The 12288-nt window shown below is 40.0% G+C and overlaps 1 protein-coding gene across 2 annotated transcripts in view; it reads right to left on the bottom strand.

Moving 5' to 3' along the window:
* PTPN12 (protein tyrosine phosphatase non-receptor type 12) overlaps positions 1–12288 on the bottom strand; it is a 110686-nt gene that overhangs the window by 32123 nt on the left and 66275 nt on the right. For both annotated transcript variants that reach the window (XM_038741447.1, XM_038741448.1), the window contains exons 4-8: positions 9720–9815; positions 8097–8135; positions 7318–7389; positions 5638–5697; positions 1860–2002 (exon numbers count right to left, since the gene is read on the bottom strand). In XM_038741447.1, coding sequence (XP_038597375.1) covers positions 1860–2002; positions 5638–5697; positions 7318–7389; positions 8097–8135; positions 9720–9815 — 410 coding nt within the window. The remainder of the gene's footprint in view (positions 1–1859; positions 2003–5637; positions 5698–7317; positions 7390–8096; positions 8136–9719; positions 9816–12288) is intronic.

The following is a 12288-nucleotide window of genomic DNA, read 5'->3' as shown; positions in this document are numbered from 1 at the left end:
ATTGTAAAATTTCAATTTTCTCCAGGACTTAGGCAACCTGGCATCTATTATAGAATGAGTCATGAGGCAAACCACTAAGAACGACAGTGTCTGCGCAGCTTCCTAACGTTCCCTACGGCTCTTTCCAGAAACCCTATCCGAATTTCAACTTTATTTAAATAGAGCACTACCAAAAAAAAAAATTCAAAGTGGACAACTAAGTGCTCTGTCTTGTTAACCTGTGAACCATCCAAATGGCTAACTATGCTTTTTAAAACTCCTTTACAATATGTATAATTGTCTCAAATACCATACCAACTGTGAATATCTCCATTTAATTTTCACTGTAATGTTTGACTCTCAGGGCTTACTATTTTGCATTCAGAAAAAGTGAAACCATTTCCCCAAGGTTTGCATCTCTAATATGGTTATTGTTTAAGATGCCTAACCACAGGTAGCTGGTACTCTCAACTGCTCAGACTCCTCCATCTCCCTGGCATGACGAGTACTGGGAGATTAAAAATTCAGATACACACGTACTCCTGAGGCACAACAGAGCTGCTTAGAAACACCTGACTCACCTCTGCAAGATTTTGTGAAGTATTTGTTAAGTGCTTATGTGTCAAGCACTGTTCTAAGTGCTGGAGCAGATACAAGTGAATTAGGTCACAGTTTAAATAATAAGTATCAGTGTGGCATTTGTTAAATGCTTACTACGTACTAAGAGCTGGATTAAGCGGTAGAGTAGATGCCACAGAGGCAAATTAGACCCAATCCCTTATCCCACATGGAGCTCAGAGTTCTGGGAGAAGTAGGGAGAGAATCCTTCAGTATTTCCCTCTCCTTCCATGCCTCCACAGGTACATGGCATCCTTTTCGTGCGCGTGGTGCAGAGCCCAGTTGGTAATGGGCCTGCCGGCAGATGGTAATCCTCACCACCCACGCTTGCCTTCAAGGGTGCGTAAGCACTTGGTCTGCGTGCCACTCTGGGGTTATGTAAACTGGGGGGAACCAAGCCCGTTCAGGCCAGCCACTGTTCTTGGACACAGCACGGGAGTCCTGAGCACTCTTCCTGCGCGGCGACCCTCTTGCCCTTGACACAAATGCAAGAAAGATGGACACCTGCCTCAAAGACAGGACTGAAGACAGACACAGCCCTTTTTCCTTAACTTAGAGTTTAATGTGCATTCGGCAAGTACCTTTCTTTTTTTTTCCACAAGTGAGTAAACTCAAGCCTGAAAGAAAGCATTAATCTACCTGGAGAGAGAATGACATTCAGTATCCTTTCTATGGTCTAAGAATGCAATCAATCATATATATCTAGCATTTACTGAGTTCGGAGCACTGTACCTAGTACTTGGGGGAGTAAAAACAGAAGGAAAGCATACATACATTCATTCCTTCCCCTCGAGGAGCTTCCAATGTAATGAGGTGTGGAAGGAACTGTCCTTCCTTCCACAAAAAAGGTCATAGTGCAAATATATCAAGATGAAATATTAAAATGCATAACTGAATATGCACACAATCATGACTGTTGAGGAGGGGTATAGATTCGTAAATGCTAAGGATGATCATTGGGTTGCTTTGATTTGGGCCACAGGAAAATAAATAATAATAATGATGATGATGGCATTTATTAAATGCTTACTATGTGCAAAGCACTGTTCTAAGTGCTGAAGGGGAAAGCGCTCGACCGTAAGCTCCTTGAGGACTGGGATCATGCTATCAACTGTACTGAACTCTCCCAGGTACTCAGTACAGTGCTCTGTGCAAAATACTCAAAAAAATACCATTAAGAACTGTATAAATAGATTACAAAAATCACACAGGTTTCAAGGGACAATCTTCCAATAAAGCTTGAAAAAAACTATATTTTGTACCTGCAGTGAATACAAATAGGCACATCTTCATGTTCCTGGTATTCCCTCATTAAGCTGATCATGTCCAAAATAGAATCAAATGATGAAGGAACATCATGGTCTGGCCAATTCACATAATGAAACTGATATATCCTACGAGACTCCTGAAAGAGATTTATAAAATTACTTTGAAAACATATTTAAACTTCTAATAAAATCCAAAGAACATTTTCTGCTTTAAATTATGCCACTTTCTAAAACACTGATAAACAGTGATAAAAAAAACCACTACTACAATGAAATTTTTGGACAAAGGATAAAAAATAATTTAACTACCAAACCCTCACAAAGGTACAAAGCCAATGTGCATTTTCCTAACAATGCCTTGAAATAAGCACGGTTTCCAGGTATTTTTGATTAGTGGTACTCTTTTGGAAAACAGTGTTTTTTGGCATAACATTATCCTTACAAAAAACCTTTTCACTGGAAAGGCTGAGATGGGTCGAGCAGGACCTGTTTTCCTGAATACCTTCCAGAGAAAGGGACTGAGACTAGCCTCAGTTTGGGACCTGAACAGAGGGAAGGTCTTAATTTGACAGCTAATACTTTTGGGAGGCCAGAGAGAGGAGGCTTGCTGTGCCAGGGCAGAGAGATGTTAAATGTTATAGGAGAGGGATAAAGTGGAAAACCGGAATGACTATGATTGAAAAGGCGTTTTCTCAGTTCCCACTTGAGGCTGCCTTCTGAAATTGGCAGCTCAGAAACAGAGGTATAAAAGGTCAAGGACTAAAGGTCAAGAAGGGGAGAAGAACGTGTGATCACAGATTCCTGACCTTGTTAAGGTCTACCAAACATTTCAGAAGGGGTCCAGGAGCCTCCCTACCCATTCCAAACCACCTCCCAATACCAGCACATTATTGCATGGGCAAGTGTGAAGAGACACTGATGAGGCTGAAGCTCTTTTTGATACAACTGATGGGCACAGTCATGAAAAAAAAATTCTAGGCTCACATTTTATATATAAGTACACCTGAAGGCACAATACGTTCATACAGGAGGTGTAAATTCACCATGGCTGTGACTAGGATTGCCACGGAATACTTAGACAATTGCCAGGGCACACTGGTGTGACATGGTCCATTCAAGAAAAGATTGCTTTAGTTGATATCAATATGGGAAAAAAGCCTGGTGCTTAAGGGTTATGAAGACAACAGTAGGTTTTTAGATTTCTGCTTCCAAAATTTCCTTATTCTCACGTTTCTCTAATCACCAAGAATATCAGTGATGTGTAGTAGGCTTGAACTCAATATGTTATGTGATCGGATCTCCTCTAAACCAGTAGAACTGGGGTCATTGGCAAAGGGTAAAACCTTCAGGAAAACCAAGGTTAGGCAGGTGTGTCAACATTCCTTTATAATATATTAATACATTAATACATCAGCATGAGGCCAGGGTTCACAAGGATGCTAGAAGTATTTACGTAAAGATCCAGATGTCTAGGTCTACTTGCAAAATTAACCAGGACATTCCATGCCATTGCTCACCCTATTACCAAATGAACAAGAGCACTCGATGATAAAAAGGAATTTTACATTACATACACAATAGTATAACTCAAAGTTCACAGACATTTCATTTTAAATGAGAAATATGGAATTTTTGGCCATTTAGTAAAAATCTAAGATTTAAAATTAACAACGAGCGCTCACAATTCTCTTTGGATCGGATTACACAGAAACACTGCCATTATTTCTGCTTTTCCTCTAACACGGATTACTTCATCATCAATCGTATTTATTGAGCGCTTACTGTGTGCAGAGCACTGTACTAAGCGCTTGGGAAGTACAAGTTGGCAACATATAGAGACAGTCCCTACCCAACAGCGGGCTCACAGTCTAAAAGACTGACTAAAAGATTACTTGACACGATGTCCTCATAAGAAAGGCACTTGGGCTGGGGTTTCTCTTGAAACTGCTAAGTAAAGCAGCACAGCCTAGTGAAAAGAGCCCAGGCCTGGTACTCAGCGGACCTGGATTCTAATTCCATTCTGCCAACTGCTTGCTGTAAGACCTTGGGCAGGTTGCTTCACTTCTCTGTGCCTCAGTTTCCTCAATTTTAAAATGGGGATTAAATCCTACTCCCTCCTACTTAGACTGTGAGGCTCAAGTGGGACAGAGACTGTATCCAACCTGATAAATCTGTATCTACCCCAGTGCTCAGAACAGAGCTTGACACATAGTAAGCACTTTACCATAAAAAAGTAAATGTGATGGCTTATGTATTTTTTCCACTTAATTTCAGTTTGGTTTGACCAATTCTTTATCTAGGGAAAGCTAGAATGTATAACCAGGGTATTAAAGTGCAAAGCACTATTAGATTATTATTAATGTGGTATTTGTTGAGCACTTTTACTATGTGCCAGGCACTGTACTAAGCGCTGGGGTGGATACAGGCAAATCAGGTTGGACACAGTCCCCGTCCCCAAGTGGGGCTTGCGGCCTCAACCCCATTGTACAGATGAGGTAACAGGCAAAGAAAGTGAAGTGACCTACCCAAGGTCACACAGCAGACAAATCATTCTGGTCAGCTCCTACCTTGAAACCATTTTTCAGTTACTAGGCAAGGGTTTACATTTTCTAGGGTAGGATATGCTTCTCAAACTGGGAACTACATTGCAATAATTTCAATATTTAATAAGACAACGGTTGCAGAGAGGCAAGCCCAGAGTTTTGTTTGTTGAGTTATTTCATTTTAAAGATCCAGAGATACAAAGGAAATTTTTGAGTATGTTTCTGCTGACCAGTTCAATAAAATGTTTAGCCCCTCCTACAGGGAGAACATCCAAGCCAATTGTAATAACTGTCATCTACCCCTAAAATGACACTATTGTAAGGACAAGATTTTGTTGAAAACAGCGAAGTGACTAGTGTAGATTGATCTTACATCACTATATTAGCATATATATATGAGGTCTGTTGCCATAAGAGGAAACTTCAGGTTTTTAAGGGTTTTTTAAAAAAAATAATCTAAAGGCCCAAATTGAGGGGTAGGAGATGAAGAGCCAAGGTATGAGAAGCAGCTAGGCAAGAACTGCAAAGAACCCAGCTCTACCAGCTTCTTCCCAATCCCCCTGGTTTCTCTGCTACTATTCCCTCAAGCTTCACTAGACCAACTCTCCCCAGCCTTCTGCTGCCAAATAAAGGATGTTAACTGTTCAGTAACTCCTGATGCAGGAACATGGCTTCGATAACGTTGCGTGTAGACTGAACATTGCTTAATGGAGCTCCAAAGTCACATCGCCTCGTGCAACTTAAACACCTGAGGGCTAAGGAGACTTTTTCCCAACGGTTGGGAGGTGAAACTAAAGGATTAGAGTGTGACATCTCAGTTGAGGACATTTAAATTGAAATCTCTACTGAGGAAAATCAAATTTTAATAAACGTAATCTGAAGCGATTGTGTGAACAAAGAAAAGAGATTTGTCTAAACGGGTGCATCACTCAATGCATACTTAATCAACAGTGCCTTTACAGAAATTAACTAGGTGTCTCAAAATCTATTAATGTATTAGAAAATAAAACCATATCCCCATTTATGGAAAGATATTTTGTGTTAAACTGACAGTGTTTAGTAACATTCTGGCTACAAATTTCTCACCACCTGAATTTTTGTATGTCTTTTTACATAGCTCTATGGTTATTAAATCACATGAGACGGTTTGTGATAGCATTTATGCCTGACATCTTCAATCCATTTGAAAATGGCCCCCCAAGGACTCTGCTGGAGCTGAAAGCACTTACATTTTGAAATTCAAGTAATAGTGTTCTAATAAAGTAGTCTGTTCTTGCTTGCTCAGCTTCCTAAATGAAAGGAAACAGCTGTGAGTCAATAGCAACATTACAACAAAGTAGACTGCATACACCCAAAATTCCCAATGCATGCACATATATAAGAGCATAAAGATAATTGGTGACTCTGTATTTTAGATTACAGATTAAGAGGACTAAAAACAAAGTGATGGTTCTCATTAATAGCCTTTGAAAAGATACTATCATGGACTGGCAATATAAGCAGGATCGGCACGATTCATTTCCTGAGCAAAGTTAGGGATGGGGGGTGAAAGCACAGATGTGAATTTGTGAAATAGTGCGTCACCCACCCTGAACTATCCACCATCGATACAATAAAGAAAATAAGGAAAATATGTTTGTTTTTGTACTGGTTGCTCAGGTTCCAAAGATAAATCACATTTGCCTCTTCAGAGTGAGCCATATTCTATTCTTATCTGTCTGACTTTATGGGCTGATTTTGGAACTCTTAGGGTAGTTTAAGGTTTACTTGAGTAAGTTCCCCATTATCCAAGAGAGATTTTTGAACTGTAAATAAGTGGTTCTGTTGGGGCTGCCCTCTGAAGCTCTTCCTGGAATGAGCTCCCAAGATTTATGCTCATCCACAACTCTGGGAAGGAAGAAATTGGGCAGAGCTCTACACCCGGACTTTTAAACAGCAAAATGAGAGAGGGAGAGCATAGGAGGGGAAGGGAGCTCAGCAGAATTTAACATAAGCCCGTAAGCCACCTTAGCTTTCTTTTCACCTGGCAGCCTGGAAAGATGGATCTCTGCTCCCTTAGAAGTATTCATTCCTATCACCTCCAAGGGTCAGGGTTGAGGGTCCATTGCTCAAAAGATTAGGGCCATAGCTTCAGAACAGAGGTGACTGCTTCTAATGCAACCGCCTAGATAGGTCTGGGGCCAAAACCCTAGCAGATGGAAGCTCACTTGAAAAGGGCTGTCACTCTTCGAATCTCCTTTCAACACTGATGTTTCAGGAATGATTGGAACAGTACTTGATAAATAGTAAGTGCTTAACAAGTACAATTTTTTTTTAAAAAAGGAAGAAGAATGAGGGCAAGAGAAAGGAACTAGAACAGGAGCAAGCTGGACTAAGTCCCTATAGTTGTTTTTCTGGGAAAAATGGGGAAGACAAGCTGGGAAGTTTGGTTGAAATTCCTCTTCCACAGTATTTCCTATTCCACAACTGGGATTCTCCCAACTACTATATAAGATACATTTCCATGTAGGTACTTGCTTTAAGATTAAAAATACTGCATTTTATTCCATGGTAAGTTGAGAAGGACATGGAAGAACCAGCCTCTAAGTCTAGAGATGTCAACTCCAAGGAAAAAAAAAATGCTGACTGACAAAATACACCACTTTCCTCACTTCTAATCACTTTCGACATAGCAGGCCAATAAGGCAATCACGTAAATTCTTATATTTTAACCTGTCCCAAGTGGTAGGGCAGTACACTACAACAATCACTAATAGATTTTACTTACTGTTTATCAATACAAAGGGGCTTGAAGGAAATGAAGGGGATTTCTATGTAGAATTTATTATATATTTTAAGCATATCAACAATTCAAAGCAAAAATTCCTGATTTAAAAAAATAATCAGGCAACACAAAGGTTAATACTTACACAAGAAATGTGAAACGGTGCAAATGTTACATGCTCTTCCCCATACAAAGGCCAATAACGCTCACATTTTTTCTGTTAAGAAAAGAAGTTATTTAGGGTAATTGGAAAACATTATTAGTCTCACAGTATATTAGCAGCAATATATGTAGTTCTCAGGCTAGAGTGTACTCTACTAAGAGCTAACAAAACAAATCCTCTCCTCGGGGTGTCAGCAGCTTCCCCTCTTCACACCTCTGGTCATGATTGCACATCACCCCCACAAACACACATACAGTTCCCCAGGCACACACACTCACACACACTGTGAATCCAACTCTGTGCAGAGAAACTTTGCTGTATTGCTCCCTAAATTTAAAGTAAAACAATTGCTACTCTACTCTGCCCCTGCTTACAGGTGAGCAAGATTTGGGTTAGACAAGGAAGAGTGACTCACAGTAGGTGTAAATCTCCGGTTAGGCTGGGCCAGGCTTCCTTCAAATTCCATTTAATTACATTGCAATTTCAATGGAGAGAGATGCTCCCATCTTTGAAATATGGGAGCTGTTTTATTTGGAGGCTTCCTATTCATTTTATGGAATTTAAAGTATATTATGGAACCCAATGAGATTCTGGGACGAAGAGAACACTATGATGAAGGAAGTTTTGACTACAAAGAAGTTCATTAGGAAGAAGTTGGCTAGGCTTCACTTTTAATACCAACGCACTGCAAATCTAAGTCTTATATGTTAGTACTCATATAATAAGAGAAGCAAGTTTAGAAGTGCAATTAGTCTACATACCCTTCCCATTTCAAATTCTCGACAAGCCATCACAATGATCTAAAAAAAAAAAAAAAAAAGAAGAGAGACATCACTCAAGCTTAAAACACAATTAAAGCTAAAAAAGAAAGCATGACCTAAATAAATTTTGTCTTCCTGAACATTTGTTCGGACAAAAATGTTGCGCAAAAGTGTCAATCTTGAAAATACCAACCAAATAGTAAAATTTGCGCTTTGGCAACCTCTTCACTGAGAATCAAAAAAAGTGACAGTAACGATCCTCAAACTATTTAAAAAATCAGATTTAAATTACTACATGAGATACAAAAGTAAAATTATTAACAAAAGTGCACCTGACCATTTAGAAAGAAAATACAGCATAGCTAAAACAAACAAAACTGGTTTTGGCAACCTATATGCCTGCATTGTGTTTGCACTCCCTTAAGTACTGAGGGAGTTAAATAACAATTCTCAAGATTTTCTTTAGGCTATCTTCTATAAATGGTAACAAAATGTTCTGTTTGTGAATGCTGATATAATTAACCAAGTAGAACTATTCAGCATTTTGAATGACTGCTGTATAACACTTAAAAATTTGAAGATACATCACAGGATCCAAGATGTAATTGCAGTTCACCAAATCTCTATACAACCAGGTCTTAGACTATATGTGGGTATGAACAGTTTGAATTTGCAATGATAAATAATTTGTGATCACTACACGGCCTTTGAGAACCAAAACATAAAATCAAATTCTAATGCAATATTCACTTTAATTATGAACTTACACCTTCTGGCAACTTCTTTAAAGATCAGCCATGGATTTTTTTAAGGGCTTCTCAACTCTGACTTCCTCTAGTGTCACTCTCTTCTTGACCTTCCCTATTTCCCTATTCATCCTCTCTCCCCCATCGTTTTTGTTATCCCTCTGAATCTCCTCTCTCCTTTCCCTTATCCTTCATGTATTTTACCCATATGCAATTTCTCTGTGCCTACAAATTATTTTCCTAGCCTTAGTGCCTGTCTGTCCATCTCCCTCCTCTTTGTCCTCACCCTCTCTCTCACTTCCCTTTCATCGCTTTACTTTCCCCGCCCCTTCCTTCCCTTGCCTTCTTCCCCCATCTTCCACTCATGATTTCCTGGCTCCAACTCTCCCCTCTCTCTGCTGCTGCTGTAACAACCAGATTCATTTAGGTGGTGGAGAGAGGAGGAGGTGTAGACTATCACTTCTCTCTCTGGCACCTAAATCATCCTGGATGTCAAGAGAGTAACACCAGTGCCAGGCGCTCGCTCCCTTGTATGAGGTCAGATTAGAATCACGGTGGTGGCAGTGAGACCCAGAGGCTCTCTGTCCCTCTGTGTCTTAATTCACCATCACCTGTGCACTCCTCCGTGGGCACGTGCAGTAAATACGGCCAACTGGACCAAAATAAATCAGCGGCTAGGAGTAGCAACAGCTACTTAATAAACTTAAAACCACATCACAGAAATTCATGATACCCATTCGTTCTGGTCTTATTCTTGATGCCAATCGCATCGCTGTACTCATTAAATGTGCCCTCTGTTTAATTTTCTCAGAATCCACACTACCATCTCACAGCATACAGTTCTCTTAAAATAAAGTAAGAAAAGTAGGTTACTTACTACGACATTGTATTCCCATATCATCCTCCAAAAATCTATGACTGTGTTTGCCAATGGTCCTTGGGTTGCAACGTAGGCCTTTGGACCATGGACTCCCTAAAATGATAAACCATAAGATATTCATGTCCAGTACAAACAGATCTCCACAAGCATTGGCAAAAGATGCAACAGTCGACTTGCAACGTGTATTTAGTTTTCAATAAGCCTGTACTGTTTTTGTTAAAAAAAAAAAGATTTTTTTTCACTGTTTCCTTTAAAAAAAGTTTCACATTACAAACCTTGGAAAAAGTTAAAGTAGTTTTAGCTTACATTTGAGTTATTTCCACTTTGGCACTTCTAAAGTTCCTTTCATTCCCCCGTACTAAGAGCCCTCGGGAAACACAAACACGAAGTTTCCTAATATGGAGGCAGTTCAGAGTCAAGAGGTTTCTATTAAGTACCCACAAATAATACAAGGTGTTTTCTGGAACACTTCTCCACAAGCTTAAGTTATTCTCTGATGATAAGTCGTGCTCGTTCAGCTGTTCCAGGTGCTTTTACTATGAGTTTTGGCTAGAGCATTTTTGAGGAATCAGGGAATGTTGGTCCCAAACACGAGCGCGTTCGGTCACAGCACATCATGGGGTTCAAATAAATGATATGTACACGAGCACTTGGTGTTGGAATGGGTATTACAGCGTGAGTTTTTCTTAAAGGAGGGTTTCTGTAAGAATGTTACCCCTGCGTTAGGAGAATACTGGGGGAGGGCACTTGGGTGGGAGCAATAATACTTTCTGACCACTAGGGGGCGGTTTAGCCCATTGCTGCAATGTAATAATAACTGTGGTATTTATTAACAATAATAATAATAATAATAATGGCATTTATTAAGCACTTACTATGTGCAAGGCACTGTTCTAAGCGCTGGGGGAGGATACAAGGTGATCAGGTTGTCCCACGGGGGGCTCACAGTCTTCATCCCCATTAAGTACTTACTATGTGCCAAGCATAGTATGTGCCAAGCATGTGCGTGCTGGGGTATATAAAGTATATCCATATTGGTAAAAGTCCCTATCCCACATGGAGCTCACAGGCTAAGTAGGAAGGAGACCAGGTGAGCCCGCTGTTGGGTAGGGACTGTCTCTATATGTTGCAAACTTGTACTTCCCAAGCGCTTAGTACAGTGCTCTGCACACAGTAAGCGCTCAATAAATACGACTGAGTGAATGAATGAATGAATACCAGGAAACGGAGGCACAGAGAAGTTAAGCAACTTGCCCATAGTCACAGGGTGGGCAAGTGGAGGGGCCGGGATTAGAACCTACGTTTTCTGACTTCCAAGCTCTTGCTTTTCCCATTAGGCCACAATGCTTCCCTTGTATAGAGTGTGTTCAATGTAGGAAGCAATGCAGTCCCTACAAAGAATCAATCAATCAATCGTATTTATTGAGTGCTTACTGTGTGCAGAGCACTGTACTAAGCGCTTGGGAAGTACAAGTTGGCAACATATAGAGACAGTCCCTACCCAACAGTGGGCTCACAGTCTAAAAGGGGGAGACAGAGAACAAAACCAAACATACTAACAAAATAAAATAAATAGAATAGATATGTACAAGTAAAACAGAGTAATAAATATGTACAAACATATATACAGGTGCTGTGGGGAAGGGAAGGAGGTAAGATGAGGGGGATGGAGAGGGGGACGAGCAGGAGAGAATGAACAATTAATGTTCATACCAATGGGCCTAGCTCACTTCCAAGGTGTTCCTTCTGACAGAACTTAATTTCACGTGGAAAAATGAGACCTGATCACAAAATGTCAGGGCCTTAATTATGGCTAGGCACTAGGAATCTTAATTGCTCAGCTGATGCTTTTTTAACCAGAAAACACCATCATTTCAAGGACTCCACGATTACCTAAAAATTCAGAAGGCAAACCACATTTTCCTCATTTTTTAAAATGATCTTGTCAACTAAAATGAAAACGCTAATCCATATTCGAAAGACAAACAATCACTAAAAAACTTCACCTATAACTTCATAATGGTGAGAAAACCCAGCCTTGGCAATCCTGAAGACACTACAAGACAGCCTCCACCAATCATTAAAACAAATTTTGTCAGTTTAATTCAACACATCCCTTTTTTTTTTGAAGGGCAATTAAAAAAATTAGTGAAAAAAGTAGGTTTGGCCAACTTTCCGTTGTAAAACATTAATGACTGAAAAAAACTAAGGAAGAAAAGTTCACCTAAGTACTAGGGTACTTTAAGCTTGACTTTAAATTGGCAGCATTTGATTTCCCAAGACTGCAAAAAATACGGAAGAAAAGTTCACCTAAGTACTAGGGTACACCTTTAAGCTTGACTTTAAATTGGCAGCATTTGATTTCCCAAGACTGCAAAAAATACGGAAGAAAAGTTCACCTAAGTACTAGGGTACACCTTTACGATTGACTTTAAATTGGCAGCATTTGATTTCCCAAGATAAGAGCCAGGTTGCCAACTTCCCCAAGTGTGCCCTGGCATGCAGAGACCACACAGCTTCTGGAGCTGCTCTTCTTACCACTTCTGGAAACTCTGAAAGAAGCGGT

Source organism: Tachyglossus aculeatus (assembly GCF_015852505.1).
Source record: "Tachyglossus aculeatus isolate mTacAcu1 chromosome 12 unlocalized genomic scaffold, mTacAcu1.pri SUPER_6_unloc_1, whole genome shotgun sequence".
In the NCBI taxonomy this organism is placed as follows: domain Eukaryota; kingdom Metazoa; phylum Chordata; class Mammalia; order Monotremata; family Tachyglossidae; genus Tachyglossus; species Tachyglossus aculeatus.
Note: the sequence above shows the minus strand (reverse complement) of the source record. Positions and strands in the feature narration are given on the sequence as shown.